The sequence below is a fragment of the Stegastes partitus genome, unplaced genomic scaffold (genome assembly GCF_000690725.1).
Source record: "Stegastes partitus isolate 25-593 unplaced genomic scaffold, Stegastes_partitus-1.0.2 Scaffold133, whole genome shotgun sequence".
Classification (NCBI taxonomy): Eukaryota; Metazoa; Chordata; class Actinopteri; family Pomacentridae; genus Stegastes; species Stegastes partitus.
The window spans coordinates 98,301-115,835 of record NW_007577864.1 but is presented as its reverse complement, the minus strand read 5'-3'; the positions used below and the strand labels follow the sequence as shown (position 1 = coordinate 115,835).

General features: G+C 41.5%; 1 protein-coding gene across 1 annotated transcript in view; it reads left to right on the top strand.

The window, feature by feature from the left end:
* The window catches only part of kcnma1a (potassium large conductance calcium-activated channel, subfamily M, alpha member 1a), a 146,322-nt gene that overhangs the window by 53,918 nt on the left and 74,869 nt on the right, over positions 1-17,535 (top strand). Inside the window, exon 3 of the mRNA XM_008278792.1 lies at positions 13,788-13,849. Within this exon, the coding sequence (XP_008277014.1) occupies positions 13,788-13,849 (62 nt within the window). The remainder of the gene's footprint in view (positions 1-13,787; positions 13,850-17,535) is intronic.

Genomic DNA, 17,535 nt, shown 5'->3' with positions numbered 1-17,535 from the left:
CAAAAGGAAAAGGAACAGAAACCATTAGCAAATTAGCCTTCTGTTCTTCTCCCCCTGCCATATTTCAAAAACTCTCAGAGCACACGGAGTGCCCGGTAAGTAGTACTGAAATTGTACAGAAAATATGTTGGCTTTTCAATACAGTATGAGAGAGTTCAGCTCCTTCAGTCAACTATGGGTTTGGTGTTTTTTTTTTTTGTGGAAGCAGCTGCCGCAGTGTTTACTGTGACACCTTTATCTCTCCTGCTGATGGGTGAAGGTATCAACGATGTGTTAAGGTCATTCGTGGCAGGTTCCATGCATCCACCCACCTCACCGACTGAGCCGGACAGCTGCGAGTAGCGCTTGATCTGATGTGGCAGAAAGCAAACAGAGGCGGGATGCGCCGAGACGCTGCCGATCTCCGCTCTCGTACATAGCCCCACCAACAGACGCAGAATACTAATGCAGCTTTTCCTTCTCCGCCTCATCTTTCTCCTTGCTGCCGGTGCGCCTTCTACCTTATCAGAAGCCACTACATTGTTAGCGAAGAGAAAGTGGGCTCTGACGCGGATGATAAACTTCTCATTAACCTTCAGGAAATTAAACGAAACCTTGATTTAATTAGATAAAGATCATGTCACCGCTTCGTCTCCTCCGAGATGAAACCTATGCGCCTGCGGGAGGATCTCTCGGTGTCATAGAAAGGTGGTTTTAAGAAGAGAAAGAGAAAACAGGATGTGGCGCAGCTGTATTGTTTTATCATTCGGATTGTAGTTGATCTATGTGTTTTATTGAGGAGGGAAATAAAAATTTTTAATTCCATACTTGGCGGGGCCTGGCTGGTCCCCTGGCAGCCAAATGCGCTATGACATTTTTTTTTTGAAGAGGAATGAACGGTTCTGCTGAATTCTGCAATATGCATCAGACAAAGTAATTGCTCTGCATACATTGTAATAGAAATGGTGTTGGCGTGATAAAGTTTTGATATTATTAACTATGGCAGGGATGATTTATGCTCTGATTTAAGGTACATAATGGGATTGCGTGGCGGTAACCGGCGCCTGGACAAGTGTGTAGTGACCTGAATATATTATAACCTGCAGACCACATGGAGAATCAGGTACTTAAAGGCAACCTTTTAGTATTCACACGGCAAACTCTCCTTTTCCTCATTTTAGAGTGGCCATTTAACATTGTTCTGATATCAAATCATAGCAGTTATGGAAATGGCAAGTTGGCTATCTGTTTGGCACAATAACATTCCTGAAAATACGGAAATGAAAAATGAAAGCATATATTTCTGCTTACTTGTTCAGTTCATCGTTTCATTACCTCTAGTTACGCGACTAACACACCTTGGATAATGTGTTCAGTGTATGAAAGTAGAAATGACACCTTGGACTTCCTGTTCTTTTGGACCACCTCCTCCTTTCTTTAAAACTTTTCTTTTACTGTCTATCAAACAATGCATCTTCTGTTACACTACATTCTACTATCTCTGAATAAAAGGATTGCAAAGGCATGAATCAGTAATGGTCACATGTCTCAGTGCTCCTCACAAAACCAGGAAAATTCCGCTCAGTTTTGTGTTTCATTCTTGGCTTTTATTGCAAACAAACAACGCGAAGGAACAGCCCCACTCTAGTGTCACGTTGTCAGCTTGAAAGGATTCCCTGCATGGCAGAAGTCTGAGGAGAGGTCTTATGGGAGATCAAGTGTTTTCTTTTTTACTAAAGCTTAATGGCATGCAGGGAGGTGAAGAAGGAGATTTTGACAGGATTCAATCTTGAGGCCAGCAGGGGTGCATGAATTACCGCAGGTAGGGGTCTTATCCGATGCTGATGCACAAGACTGTGTTCTACTGAACTGTGCTCATAATTTAAATTACAATTAGCATATATGAGGATTTATTTTTAAATATCTGTATTAACCCTCTGAAACCCCCAAACTGCCAACAGGTTTGAACAACATGTTATCTTTAAAAAAATATGACACCATTTATCAGAGCCAAGAAAGTAGATTTTAAATATTTTGACCGTCCTTGGATTGCTCATCTTTGACATGTCATGTTATTGGAAAACTTAACCAACTTCAGGATTAAAATCATGAACTTTGTCAAAATCATGTATTCTTCAGGTCCCATTTTGAAAAAAATGCAAACAATAAACCATTTGCACTGATCAGATTCTATGAAAAACTCAAAATTCTGTTTTCTTAAGTCACTCATAAGGTCATGAGGGACTCAGCTGTGACCAGATCAACTGGGCTGAACTGCAGGCTACACTTACACTTGACAATAGGAAACTAGTATAGAAACAAAATAAAAATGTAAGACTTAAAATATCTAAAGCATATAGAGTAACTACTTTTTCTAGTATAATTAATGCCTGTGCACACTCGGAAAAATGTATTTTCTTTTCTTTCTAAACGTTCTTTTTAATGATATATGGCAGTATAACTGTAAGTGCACAATGCATTTCTGACTTCTCTTTTCTTCCACCCATGGTTGTACTGTTTCCATAGAGGAACAGGTTTTTGTATTGCAGTAAGAAATGTGGCCAAAGTGAGTAAAAATGTGAGAGGAGCAAAAAAAAAAACAAACCCCAACCCAAAAACAGTTTAGAAGGCTCCACCTTATGCTGACATGATTTTTTCAATCTGTGCCTGTAGTTTAACATTACACTATTTAGGCAAACCTCCAGAATTCTCCAGAAGTTTCATCTTTATTACATCTCATTCAATTAAAGATGATTGCAGATGGTCCAGGACTGCTGAGACACTTATTAGAGCAGGTTGATCGATCAATCCCAAAGGGGTTGCTGCCCCCCCCCTAAAATCTCTGTTCGCATTTCTCAAAGAGACATACGTCTGTTGTTGGTGTCAGTTCTGCTTTAGCCCACTCAGCTGTGTGATTTTGTTGTAATGAGTCAGCCTGGGCACCACCTCAGACACAGTCACGGCAACTACTGTTGTTAACCTGGCAGCATTGTGCTAGATTTAGTTTGAGTTTTCAGACCCCCTGTGAACATAATGCCTGTAGAGTGATGCACTTACAAATCAAGCAACCATGGGGAATGTTATTGTTGTGTTGACTCAGAATTGCTTGACACCATGGCGGATTTGACCAAAGGCAACACCTCCAAAAAAAAAAGAACAGCTTAGGAGGTGTTACTAGAATTAGACAAAAGTGCTGCCAAAAATAAATGATACAAAATTAAATATGACATAATCTGGCCAGTTCCTCTCAAAATAGCCACCGTGTTAGCAAATTAGAGCAGAAGGAACCTAAAATCCACCCGAAAAGAGTCAGAAATGGTCACGCGAATGCGTTTGTAGTGACATTTTCAGAGAAAAAGCAAATCAGGCTGCATTTGTAAAGGCCCTGATAGTGACAGCACATGGAAACATCTGCACAATATGCTGGTAAACCTGGTACCTAACAACAATTCATCAGCCTGATTAATACTCTGGAGGGCTGGATTAATGGATTTTTATTGAGTTTTTTAATGGCTCCTATTTATTTTTTATTACTAAGCATTGGAGGGCTGAAATAATGAGTGAGGAAGAAACTGGGAAATGGGAAATTTGCTCTTAGAAAAATAGCCTCTGATGTGAATGTAGCCCACCTCTCATTTGTCAGAATTAATATGTTTTTATTGCTTTACTATTTCATATGCCTCAATAAAATCATATTTTTTCCCCCCGTTTACCTGCTGAGCTCTTTGTAACTTGCTGGACTTACACAGTTTTCTATCTGTCAGCAGTAAAAAAATTGAGCCAGGGTGTTCGATGATGTCCATGCCATGTTCCTCATCCATGCATGAGGCTGTAGCTCGCTTGTGGGCTACGGCACATTTACCGACACTTGGGAATCTTGGTTGTGGACCTGTGATATCCAGCAGCGAAAAGCCACACTTAACCCCGAGTATATCAGCCTGCTGTGCTACGTCACACAGAGCCTCCACTGAACTCCCTTTGGTAATTCTTTAATATGCGGCTAACCGGCCAGTTAGCCACATATTAGTCAGTTCGCAATGCTGCAACAGCGGAACAGTCACATCTCACTAAAAATAATGTTGCCCTCCAGCTACCATACATATGCATAATTTACATTATGGTAACTCGGTGCAGTGACAGCAGGTTTCCATGAAGTCCCATTGGATACTCTGCAGATATGCTGCAGTTTTCAAAAGGGACCATTTATATACTCGTGTGGTGGAATATGATGGTTGAGTCAAAGAATTTTCCCCCCACTAATGCCGTCAGCAGCTCTTTGCAGGCTGGTCACATGTGTTCTCTCATCTTCTCTGCGCTGGCATAATCCCAGTAGGGGTCCTCCCTTCTGTCTCACGGACAAACTCACGCACCGATGATGAACACATGGTGAGGCTGGCGACGTACACACACGACGTGCGCGCGCTCGCACACAAAAGAGGTGAGGAAGACACGTGCGCAGCCGCGTACACGCTGTGGCATTTAAGCTCTTGCTGTGCCTTAGAGGACATGCTCTAATATTCTCCATCCCTCCACCCCTCTTACTCTTCAGCTGCTCTCCCTCGCTCTCATTCTGTCTCTGCCACAAGCCATTTTCTGCCACCTCTTAATGCTCCTCATGGTCCCGCGGGGGTGAGGGGCTCTCTCTAATATTCTCTCATCCTTCCATCTCCTGCCACCATCACCTCCATCTTTTTCTATCTTCTCTCTCGCTTTCCTTTTTGTTCTTTTGTTATCCCCCCGCGAGCGTTCAAGGTCACGGTCACACTCTCTTGGAAAGGCCGCCATTTAGACGCAGGACGCTGTAGAGAAAAGGTGTCCGACCCTTAGAGAATCTGGAACATACTGTACATCTCACGCAAGGAAATCTCTGTTAGTTTGGTTTAATTTGGTGGTCTCTCATTGTGCACGAGTACCAAAAAAAGACTTTTTTTATGAATTAATGATGCCAAAAAGAAGCTTTTAGAGGAGATTTTTCAGACAGGTTGTCCTGTGCGTCTGTAACAGATCCCCACAGGCCTCCTCTTCATCTCCCACTGACAGATGCTCATTTTAGGAGCTGTCATCCTGTCAGACCTGAGAGGCTTTCCTTCATAACGACCCCCGTTTCCCACCCTCTTCCCTGTCAATCAGCGTTTCCGTTGCCTAGGTACGACAGTATGCGGGCATCCGTCTCATAAAGGCCATAAAGGTTAAATGGAGCCAATTCTCGGGGTGCAGCATCAGTAGTTGTTATTTGATTTACGGGAATGCATTTCTCTTCGGAGATGAAAAAAATAAATCATTGTAGGGGGGCCTGCAGTCATGTCAACTAGTCATGTGATAAGTCAGGAGTTATGTGAGGTGAAATGGCGCATTGTGTGCTATTAAAGACTGGATATTGTTTTTAAATAGGCTTTTTAATTCCCAGACTATCGCTAATTAAATGCAAATGGACATTACTGTGTATTCTGAACCTCTTAAAGTGCCTCTTTAAATGTTTTAGCTTGTTCAAACAATAGCAAAAAATGCCTAAAATATTTAACACAAAGGAAAATATTTAAAAATTACAAGTACATTTCTATAAAAGCTGACACAAAATGCTAGTTCACTGACTTACAACCCATCAGTTTATCATCTAATCATTGCAGCTCTATATAATAGTACATATATGTGGTCAGACATAGCAAAAAAAAATTCCAACAACACAATAACCTGACTGTCCGTGATGTGCTACGGAGAAATCCAGTCCTGTTGTCGGTTTCGCGTCTTTTCTGTCGACGTTGCCAAAGTTCATTTTAAACAGCGTCAGCGCTCTAAAAGTGCTACATTGTGCACCATGTTTGCATTTTCGTGCATCTCAATCACGCACGGTCCCAGAAGCGTCATGTTTCCAGCGCCGCAGCAGTGTCTCTGCCGTCTCTTGTCTGCGGAACCGTTTCATAATTTCCCAGATGTTCCCATCAGCCCCCATCGACGCTCTTTTGCTTGGTGGCAGCTGTCACGGGTGTCGTGACTGGCGAGTGTGGGAAGAAGGTGACGGAAAGTTGCTCGGATGCAGGGACACGAGGAGAGTGAGACGTGACTCCTGTAATGTGCAAAGCAGCCATTAGTCTTGGTAGCAGCAAGATTATTGTCAGGGAAAATCTGTAATTTCACTAATCAAACCATTGTCTGCCAGATTTTTTTAGTGTTGTACCACATATAGGATGATTTTACTTTTCCTTCCCCAAGGTCAATCTAAAACCAAAAAAAAAAAAAAACCCATAGAAATTATTTTTATTATTATTTTAAATTCAGTTTGCGTAATATTAATTTTAATTTGAATTGTTTGTAAAGCACGGCTCTTTCGTGCATGATAAAGGAAGATTCTAGAAGGACAGAGTAGCGTCCTTCCACCGATCCTCTATTCACCTGCTCCGTGCCCCAGAGACAGCCACCACATGACCTTGGGCGCGAACACAAAAGGAGCCGGCTGTGGGAGAGTCAGGCAGGAGAAGATAAGAGACGGGACCCAGTTGCCGTGTGCATCATTTAGAGCCCACAGTATTTTTCCTCCTCCACTCCGACCAGACAAATCAGATAGAAAAACTCAGTTACCTTCTTTAAAAACATGCTATCACACATTGCAGCTGCTGAAAGGAATATAGTCGGCAGATGAGGGTTATCAAGCTATCCGGACTCGTGTCTCGGTTTCCAGCATTACTGATGTACTGCATTTCATTACAGGAGACTAGTTCTGTGTTTATCTCCTTCATCTATATCCTCCTTAATTTTTTCTTACACGTGTCCCCGTCAGACTTGACTAAAGTTGACTGAGCACACAGTGGATTTAGATGATGAAAACAACTCTGACACACACCAATGCGCTACTTACTCAGGCTTCAGCTTGTATCCTGTCTGGCTTTGTCCTTTGCTCCTGTCATAATATAAAATATTTAAATGACTTCAATTTGTTTTTTTGTTGTTGTATTGTAATTATTGTATACCAGATAAATGGGTATAAATAAAACTAAATTAAAAACATAACATTTTATTTATAAAAATGAGCACAATTCTGACGCCAGATTCAATTAGGAGAGTGACATTGTAATGAAGGTGGCAATTTGCATTCATGTCATTGGAAAGTCTGCTCCGAGGTTAGCAAAGAGCAGACTGAGCGTCAGACAGTCTGAAGTGGACTTTCCAGTACTTTGATAGCCTTGGACTGGATTGTCTTGTCAAGGTTGCCTCAAAACCAAAGCTCTAACATGTCTGTGAAAACACATGAGATGTTCTGCTTTTATTTGAATTTGAGCGAAATGTTCTTCAGTATATCAGGGATGAAAATGCAAAAAAACCCCTTTGCTTACACCTGTCAGTTCATATTCTAAAGACAAACCTGTCCATGGGTTTTGTTCAGAATCATCAACTTTACAAAGCTGCTTGTGTTTGGTTTTTCTTGTCCAACTGCAACTGGAACTGGATCTCTCTAGTGTGAATTGGTATGCTTGTGATACATCTTTCCAGTCACACAGTGGGAATCAGTAGTCCGCGTTGAGTTCTGCCATGTATGAGCGGAATATAAAGTGTATTTTTCTGACAGAATGTCAGATCATACCTACATCTCCGTAGCTGTCTTGAGCCCCCCTGCCACTTGAGGCCAAGGGAAAAGGGAGATCACGATGTGTGCTGATGTATGGATGTATGCCATCAAAATTTAATGGAGGTTTCATTTGTTGACATTCCCCCAGTGAGAGGCTCGCACTCTCACCCTGTGCACCGACATGTGATTCTGTTTCCTTGCATTGACGCTATCGACCAATGACTGATAATGTAGGAGTGTTTGTTATGAAAGCAAACGCTGAGAATGGATGCAAATGTTTGCTCTGCAGTGCAAACACTGTGACAAGTTGATGAGTGAGGGTAAGCAATAGAGGTACATCTGTTTTCTGATTCACTGACATATGAATTATTCCAAGGAAACCTGTATAGAATAGAATGAATATTTACAGACTGCAGCTCCCCTTGTTTGCTTGAAGCCTCCTTTATAAACGTGTACTGTATATGTTTTGGGGATTAGAGCCATAGGAAAGCAGAAACAGTACACTGGTTTGGCCAGAGCTTTCCCTGGCTGTGGACCTCTGAAATCCTTTCTGGCTGTGGCATCAATCAGATATTTTGGAGCTCCTCTTTCTGGCTAACCCAGCGAGCCAGGCCGGATTAATGAACAAGCTTATCCTGATGCCACACAGTACTGACGGGCATTCTTGACTTCTCTCCGAGGATTCCCACTCGTGTAATCTTGGGGAACCCATCAGGATTCTTAGAAAGTATTTGTGTCACTGTTTGACAGAAAGAAAAGCAGAAATATTCCATCTCAGCGTTTCTCTCATTTCTCTCCCAACTGCTGTATCTGCAAATATATTGTTGTCCTGTCTTTGATGTTGACCTCTGGAAGCTTTGCAACAATATTATACAAATCAGCACATCAGGGCTGCCTCATTAGCCCCAGGCGTGTATTTGTATTTTGCACAAGTAGGCTTTTAAATTTGTTTTGCAGCCACTGAAATAGCATAAAGTTTTTTTTTTCTGTATTCCATTGACCATTTGAGTTAATATCTGAACAGTGAGGCTTTAATGAATTGATTTTAAACTTGTGGGGCTTGTTTACACAAATAATAAAATGGATTAAAAAAATCATATTCCTTTAACGACATAGGATTTCATGTTTGCACAGGAAATAAGGGCTTTAGACTTCAAATATTGTTTATCTGCTGCAGACCAACAGTGGAATGCACTTTGAAGATCTTGTGTACTTTGGATAATACTAGTCACACACAGTTGCACCACATTATTGATCAGAGGTGCAACACAAGACTTTGACAGCTGCTCTCTCCTCAGTAGCTGAGGTGACTAATAGAACAAATCTGTAGATCTCACCTACAAAGCAGCTTGCCAAGGAAGGCTTTTTTTTTTGGTGCAGTGTGTTTACTAGTGTGAGAGGTGGAAGTTACACAGGTGGAGACGGAGGATAAATTCTTTAGGATTTCTTTACTGTGCAGAGAGAATCTGTGTCAGAGAATCTGCAGCATATGCTAAGGTGCATATTATTTCATTTTCCTATAAATAACTGCACTTGAGTTGAAAGGATTTGAAACAGAATTTCTTGTAAATGCTTTCCAGAATGACACATTCTGGCTACTTCTCCACCACATTAGAGTTTTCTGATCTGACGGCGCTGCAAGGAATTCATTTATTAGTCAGTATGTTCCAAGTCACTGCTGAAAAAAAATAAAAATAAAATAAAAATTATCATGTGACAATTTTCTAGTTAATTTTTGAGTAGGTCTTGGGTAGGTTTTGGGAAAGATCCTAATTTCTACCCAAAATTACTGCTGTGTTAGGGTCGTCATGGTAACAGTGATAACCATTTGGTTAAGTCCCACTCCAGATTCCTTCTACCCGTCTCTTCAATAATATCACCTGACTTCCTCATTTGCTCCAGATGGAGGATAGTCATAATTAATGCTACCACTAGAGGGCTTGAGGGAACACAAACAAAAATATTGTTTTTGCATCAACATGATTAAGTGCTTGAGTTTTCAGGTGTTTTGTTCACAGAAAATAGCCAAGAACAAGATATTCCCATCTGCTTATGATCTGCAAACTGTTTACTCAAATTAAATTCCAATTTTGTTTTCGTCCTCAGCCTTCTCTCGACTTGGAAATGTGAAACCCTGTCGTCCATTTTGATTAGTTTGAGCAGAAATATGGAGGCGACAGTTGGCTTTGAGTCTCTTGACCTGGGTGCTCGGCCTTAATGTGAAGCGATTATCCTGCGCCTTGTCAGCCCACATCACCTGCCCGTGAGACTCTGCTGTCCCCTTGTCACAGGCTGCACTTAAGGGACAGAGGAAGTCATTAGACAGGATCCCTGTTGGAGAAGGAAGTCGTGTGTGAAATTTTGGCTCAGATTTAGGGCACTTCCACAGACAAGCCAAAGATGAGCTCCTGAAATTCCTCCTACCGTCAGATCGACCGTGAGCGTCGCACTAGCACGTGTGTTTATATGTGTAAGTTAATGTTATTATGTGTTTACAATCCGGTTGGTGTCATGTGAGAGCTACCACCTTTAGCCCGCTTGCGGTGCTGGAACCTGAAACCCACACACATTGAAGTTCACACACACAATTTGTCGCTGCCCTGTTTACACTTCCAGTCTGCCAGTGTGCCTGCTAAAGTGCACCTCGGAAAACATCCGACAGATTTAGCTTCGCACTTCAAATATAGAAAGGGATACACCAATGAAAACCTACACAGCTATTAAAGAGAAAACACAGACATCATGTCCGCATGCTGCTCCTGTGACATGATGCCGGTATATTCCAGTTGGGAGCAAATGCGACTCATCACATGTGAATCATGAAATGTGCACATAAACAGCTCTGTCAAGTCATTTACAACCATTACGGATGCAGTCTCTCGTTTTTTTTCCCTATTTAATTTCTGACTTTCATTTGGAGGCAGAGGGAAAGCCCCTCTGCCGTTACCATTCTTGTAGGTTTCCCCCCCCGAGTGTTTATTACATTGGTCTTGATGTGCAGTGGCGGTTGCTCGGTTGGCTGTCCTTCGTAGATTGTGGGTTTGAGGTCGTAGATGTTGTGTGGAGAGACAGTGAGAGAGGGAAACGGGGTGGGCGGCTGGGTTGGGGGTGTAGGGGTTGACTGGCTCTTACAGTTGAATAACTGGGTCAGTTTAAAATGATGACGCTTCTCATCTCTTCAGCTCATCACTGGGCGTTCACCGTTAACCGCTCAGCTTTTCAGCAACCAATCACTGCTCAACCACACTTCTCTCTATCCCTTTCTCCAGTCGTCTTTTCCTCCCTTTTCTTTACTTTACCCCATAAGTAGACGCACCAGCTTGCTCCAAGGAAGAATCTGTGTACATTTATATGTCCTGTATATGTAATTTCATATTAATGTACGTTTCCATGTTAGTGGTCTTGACACTGTTGAGTTTAACAGAGGAAGACGTTCTTCATTTGTTGTCACTTTTCCTGAGATGTACAGATGTCCACTCAGGTTGTGTGAAAAAAAATAATGTGCCAGCAATTTAGCATTCCACTCCTGCAGTTTTGTCAGACTTGCAATGTACAAATGACAGATTTAAGCATCAGAACAGATGTGGTGGAACCAGAGGTACTGTGTGTTTTATTCTATGTATTCTTCTTCCCTTTCAAAACCTTGTGCCTGCATTTGCCACAATGCAATCATTATGTTTGGATTTGGTATCAGATATTGCAAATAACCAGACAATGGCTCAGTGCTGGTCAGCAGTGTTAACATACCAACGGCGTATCTATTTATACACACATCTACCACCACCTCCTGACAGTCAGCACCCAGATTCTGAGTCAGTACTCGCACAACCACATGTAGTAACTACTGCATTTCTGGAGAATCATTTTTCAGGTTTTTTAACCCTCTGAATCTTAAAACCCGCCGGCAGGTTTGTAAGGCATGCTTTCTTTAAAAACAATCGCCAAAATTGCACCATTTATTTGTAGAACCTGTAAAAACTGAAAGAATTGTCAGATGTTTAACTTTCTGATGGTCCTTGAACTACTCATCTGTGACATGTGGTTCTATCAGGAAAATTAAAACATTCCAAGCTTAAAATTTTTATATTTTACCCAAATTATCTTATTTTACACGACTCATTTGCATAAAAGTGCACCAAACTGATTCTGTAGAAAACTAAGTAAGTATGCATGTCTCGGTGCAATCATGAAGACATTAGTAACTCAGCTGCAACCGATAGTCATGTGACAAAAAGTCAAGGATTTTTTAGCTGAATTGGGCTGAACTGCAGCCAGTGTATAGATTAAACTTTTGTTTTTGTCTTTTTTGTGATTTATGGCATTCTACCTGTGTTATACTGCACAGCAGACATTTTGAGTTCTCCCTACTTCTATCTATGGTTATGCCATTTCCCTAGAGGTGCAGGACTTTAGATCGTAGTGGAAAATGAGCCCATGGTGAGTTAAACAGTGAAAGGAGCAAAACATGCCAAGAAGCTGCATGAGGGTCAGAGGCTAAAAGAAACTTTCTCATTATAAGGAGAAACTGAGGAAAAGCAGCACGTATCCCTTGAGCTTGTTTGTTAGACTTTGCAGCATCTCCCCGAGGAGACACCGTAGACTTTATACAACTTTTCTCACATATGTATTTGTACTTTCTGAGGCCAGTAAACAGACTAGGGTGTAAATTAGTTGTATCCTCTCACACCTTCAGCTGCTCTTGTGTGTATTTGCTGGGTTTGGCTTTGGTGTTCATTTGCACCTGCAAAATACTAGCTTGCAACAAGCACACTACAACAACCTCTTGGGAAAAACCCACAATACGGAAGTATGTGTATCACATCATGCCCTTTTGTCAGCTACTGCATTCTCTAATCAGACCAGTGGAGAGCCTTGTGCTCAGGAAGCATGATGTTATCATAGAGTTTCAGCTTGAGCCCTCTCCTTGTTTCCTTTGTGAGGAGCATCATTGATGTCTTTGGCTTGTAAGGTTATTCCTTCCCCAGACAACTCCGAAACCAGGATTGCCATCGTCCTCCACTCAAGCAGCAAACTATTAAAAATGCAATGGGATGGGGGTGTTTACTTAATACCTCAGCCACAATGCATTGGATCAATACAAAGAACCATCACATGAAAGTAATCAAGCTCCCATCATCAATAATGAATGGTGCAATCAGCAGGGACAGTGGGCTTCTATTGTGAGATGGCTGAATGGGAGAAAGGATCACGGGGAAGGAACTATTATGCATCGCTACATTGGTCAGCTGTTGCGAGGACGATGATTATGATGGCTGTGGCGATCATGGTGATGTGAAATCAAATGTCCGCGCACACATTTTGCTGGAGGGGATCATTGTGGCACGTTTTGACATTTTTTTTCTCAACGGTGTGGAATAAAGGAAGCGTATATTTCCTCCTAAGGACTAATATCCAAAAGATCCTCAGTTTTCCCGTACCAAATTTGAATACAATTTTCTGTGTGTCAATGTTATATTTTGCTATCTATAGTATTATTTTTTACAAGTGATTAAGCTCTTTTTCTCTTAATTCTGTAATTTTCCTGTGATGCGGTGACACATTATGATATATATGGTAATACAGTAATACATTCTTATGTCGTGCTATTGTCAAATATGGCAGTACAGTCCTTCAAATCTTGATGTGTTAACAAACTCAGTGGGATAAAATAACTTCTTTAAATGCTCAGTTCAGGTATTGCGTCTATGTCTGCAAGGTCCCTTATGTTACTTTACCTCAGTGGTCACAGACAACCACTGAAACATTATACAGACCACAGTCCAGCAGGTCAGTTTCACACAATGCAAGCACTGACTCTTAGTGTAGCAGTTGATGAGTGCACGTCAACACTTGATAACTGTGGTCCGCTTTAAGTACTTCCTCTCAACACCTCAAACATACATTACTGCTGCTCTTCTCATTAGTTGAACATAGAAATGCGTGTCCTTTCTTTGTTTCCTGCGATTGTGCTGCCTTGACTTTACACTGCCAGTATTCAATAGGCTTGTATTTGCTGACGTGAGAGCGTAGCATTCATTATTCAGCGCATGCTTTTTAAAAATGTCTACCATTCTGCAACCTGCAGGAGGCAGGACACAGTTTAATTACAGATGCTGTAAGTAGTGTTGCCTATTGTGTCCACCCCAGCTGAATACAGCGCTTTGTTGACTATGGAGTTGCATTAATAAGTGTAGTTGAAGGACCTTTGCTCTGTGCATGAAAGTAATTTCTATTTTTCTCTCCCCAGGTGGTGTTAGTCTTTGCGCTCAGCATTGGGGCCCTTGGAATATACTTTATAGACTCGTCAGAGTAAGTATCAATTTTATACCATATCTGCTGAAATTTCACTCATGCTCCAGCAGCTACACTGATGACAAAATATGATAAAATAAAGTTTGCGTGTATTGTTGCATGCATTTATATTAGCCTGCATACTGTATCTGAATGATAGGTGCACATGCGTTCTTACTCATCTCCACACACCGCAATCTCTGAAATGCAAATGCACATATTCACACCTCCACAAGCACTCTGAAGCAGTGATGCACACACATACCGTATGGACACACACACACGCAAACACACACACACACACACACACACACACGCAAACGCGCACGCACGCACTCACATCTGCATCTGAAGATTTGTCAATGGGAGGCCTGTCAGTTTCCATGGTAACAGAGATAGGCAGATACTGTATGTGTTGGGGAGCTTGTTCTGTGTGTGAGTACGGCAGTGTGGGTATTGTCGGTTTATGCGTATCCCTGGCTGGCAGTCACCCAGAGACAGCTTGCAGGCCTGGCATCTCTCCGATAACCATTGCAGCTACTTTCTCACCATCCAGACTCAAGCTGTACCTTTGAAGGGATAGTTTGGGATTTTTTTTGTTGTATATTTTTGATATTCTCTCTGGTAGAGAGATTGTCTTATTAGCGTTGGCAGGGAGTCCCATAGCCAGACTAAAGAGTCAGGATGCTATAATATCAGGTAACAATATAGCAGCTAACATTTCACTAAATCACTGTGATTTCTGGTGTGATGTAGGAATAGGCTCCTGTATGTATAGTCGTAATATTCAGTTGTTTGTTCTTCAACAAAACAATTTTGGGAGGCATTACAAATCACACAAAAGCTACTATATTATTCTTAATATACCGTATATTATTGTACATGTATGATAGGGGTTACCATGTTTGTTTTCTGCTTTTAATTTTTTGTCTCCCTGTACTGATCACCATTCCTCGACAGCCTTTGTCTCCACATTGGGAAAAAAATAACAAAAACAGCAAAACACAGCGGTCAAATATGTTGTTTTTCCAGGATAATTGAATTTAGTGTACCATGCTATGAGATATGACTTATTGTTTCCAAATATATGAAAGTTGATGCCCATTCTTTTGACAATGAAATAACTAAAACTGTGTGAGAGTGCCCTGCACAGTCGGTCTATGTGCCTTTGACTGCACTTTATTTCATGCACCATTGATTTACCAAAATAAAGCCTCAAATATTTACTGCATTGCCTGGGGTAATGGAGTGTTGATCGTAAAAGGGGACCATAACATATAGACCATACATATGATACTGTGTGGTACTTTGTCACGGCGTTCATTCTTTCTCTGGCGGTTGTGCAGAATGTTATCGTTAAATAATGGATAGCTTTTGCAGTTTGTTGTGCGCTTTAGTACGATATCTGTTAACCATGAAATTATATCCCTGATGGAACCGAGAGTCTAAAACAGGAAGAGCGATGTAAAATTCTCAAAGGAAGTGAATCTAAAATGTGATCCAACTTGTTCAGTCTTATCTCTTAGCAGCAGTGGGAAATTATTCCTGGCATGAATCTACTTACCCATTTGTACCTCAGGATAAAAACCTTTGCTTTCTCCTCCACGTCTTGGTTTCGCTTACATATTCTGCTGTTGCCCCTTTTCGTTTTCTCCTCTGCCTCTGGCTTTTGTTTTGGAAAAGATTAAGACACAAATTTGCATTTTGTAGAAGTTTATAGTCTCCTTTATTATGCAGGTGGTTACTAGTGATTAATTTGCTTACATCAATTAGTGGCTCTGCTAATGATCAATAATCAATAACGAATCATGGAAAGCTTAAAAGAACAACATAGAGAGAGCCATAGAGGATTGGTTGAATACAGTAAACAAGCACCTATTGCAGTTATGATGAAATTAGGCCTCAAATATGCCATGAAGAGCTTGGCCTTGTTGTTACATTTGAAATGTTACTGATAGTAAAGCAAAAACTACCTTATTGGAGGGTATTGAATATTGTACCACATGCTGCACTACATTGTGCTCATCAGGAGTTCATAAAGCGTATGCGAAAGATGTCTTAAGATTAGGTCTAAAAGGATTTTGACATGATCAACAGGTGTCAGGCTAACCTCACACTTCAGCTGTCCTCCTTGACAAAGAAACATTGACAAGCTGTTAGGCAGCAAAGAAGGAAGGTTGAAAACATAGCATTTGCAGAAAGGTATCATGTCACAACCAACTGCAAGTTAAAAAGGGGAATTGCAGTTTTAAAAACCTGTTGGTTTCACTGCAGAGTTGTAGAAATGTCCTCATTACATGTAGTGTGTTACAGTGCCTACTTGTGTGTATTTTCGTGTAAAGCGGCTTCCCTGAGGTATTGCCCTCATCTCTTTGTGCTCCCATTAAGCTAAGACCCTCTCCACCCTCATCATCGTGATAAGCTCAAGCTTGTCACGTGAGTGTGCACGTCGTCTCGGGGGGCTTCTGATCAACCCAGAGCAGGTTCAGCCGACTCTTGAGGGTTTTTGTCATCCTGAACAGAGCCAGACTTGTGTTACAGCAATACTTTCACTACAGCAGCTGAATCCTCTTATGTACCATTTGTTAGATGTCAGGAAGTTGACTTGATGCTAAGTCTTTTTCAGTTGTCTGCTCAGAATGATGTTTTTGTCTCAGCTGCAATCTATTTGGTGTAGCGTTTAACAGCAAATCCTTTGTAAAGCTGCCAATCTCAAAACCATCCAAGATGTTTCATATTGGCCATCAAGGGCAATTGGTTACCCATTATCACTATGCAAATGACATGTTGCGTCAACATTACATGTTGTTGCATTTGTTTAAGCCCATTCAATCTAAGAACACTCCGGCAAGAACACAAATATTGACACACTCGATTCCTCTGATTACCATCTCACGAGTAGTGTTGCATATGCATGCAGATCTGATGTAAAAGCTGTCAAGGATTTAGGCAAGTTAGGGCGTATAGCTTCAGTCATAGATCTGTGTGGGTAACCGTGGTGACTGAATGGCATAAACAAAGAGGATCGGGCAAGCTCTGCTTGTCTTTTAGCAACCCACCTCATGTTCTGTTCAGTTCATAAATCGAACCTTGAAAACCATGGACATTACGGCTCATGTAATTTGATGTGATGTCAGAAATGGTTAGAACAGAGAAGAAACCTGTGAAGAGAGTAGAAATCGTCTGAGTACTTCAGCTTTGACATGCCAGGGGGATGGTTGATGTGAAAGTAGCATTTCCTGCGCTACTGCATGGCAACAACGCTGAATGAGAAGGACGAAGAAGTCTGAGTGAGCACAGTAACGTGTGCTGTGTGATATAGGGCTGTTCACATTCACTACAAGATAGAGAAAGCTACTTTGACATCTTGAAAAACTTTGACACATACTTTGTACCACAAAAGACATCAAACATAAGAGAGCCCAGTTCAACCAACTGACGCAGAGACCAGATGAGAAAGCTGAGAAGTTCCTACAAGCATTATATGAGGTTGCGAAAAAGTGTGAATTTAGAGGGAAAGACTTGTGGGATTTCATGATTGATAGGTCTAATAGAAACTGCAGCTCACGAAAGACCTCAGGCCGAATGTGGCCATTCAAATAGTCAGACAGGTCGAGGAGGAAACACAACAAATGAGCCAGCAGGGGAAGCCTTGACGCAACCTCCAAGAGATTGGTCAACATGAACGGCAGCATGGAACAGTG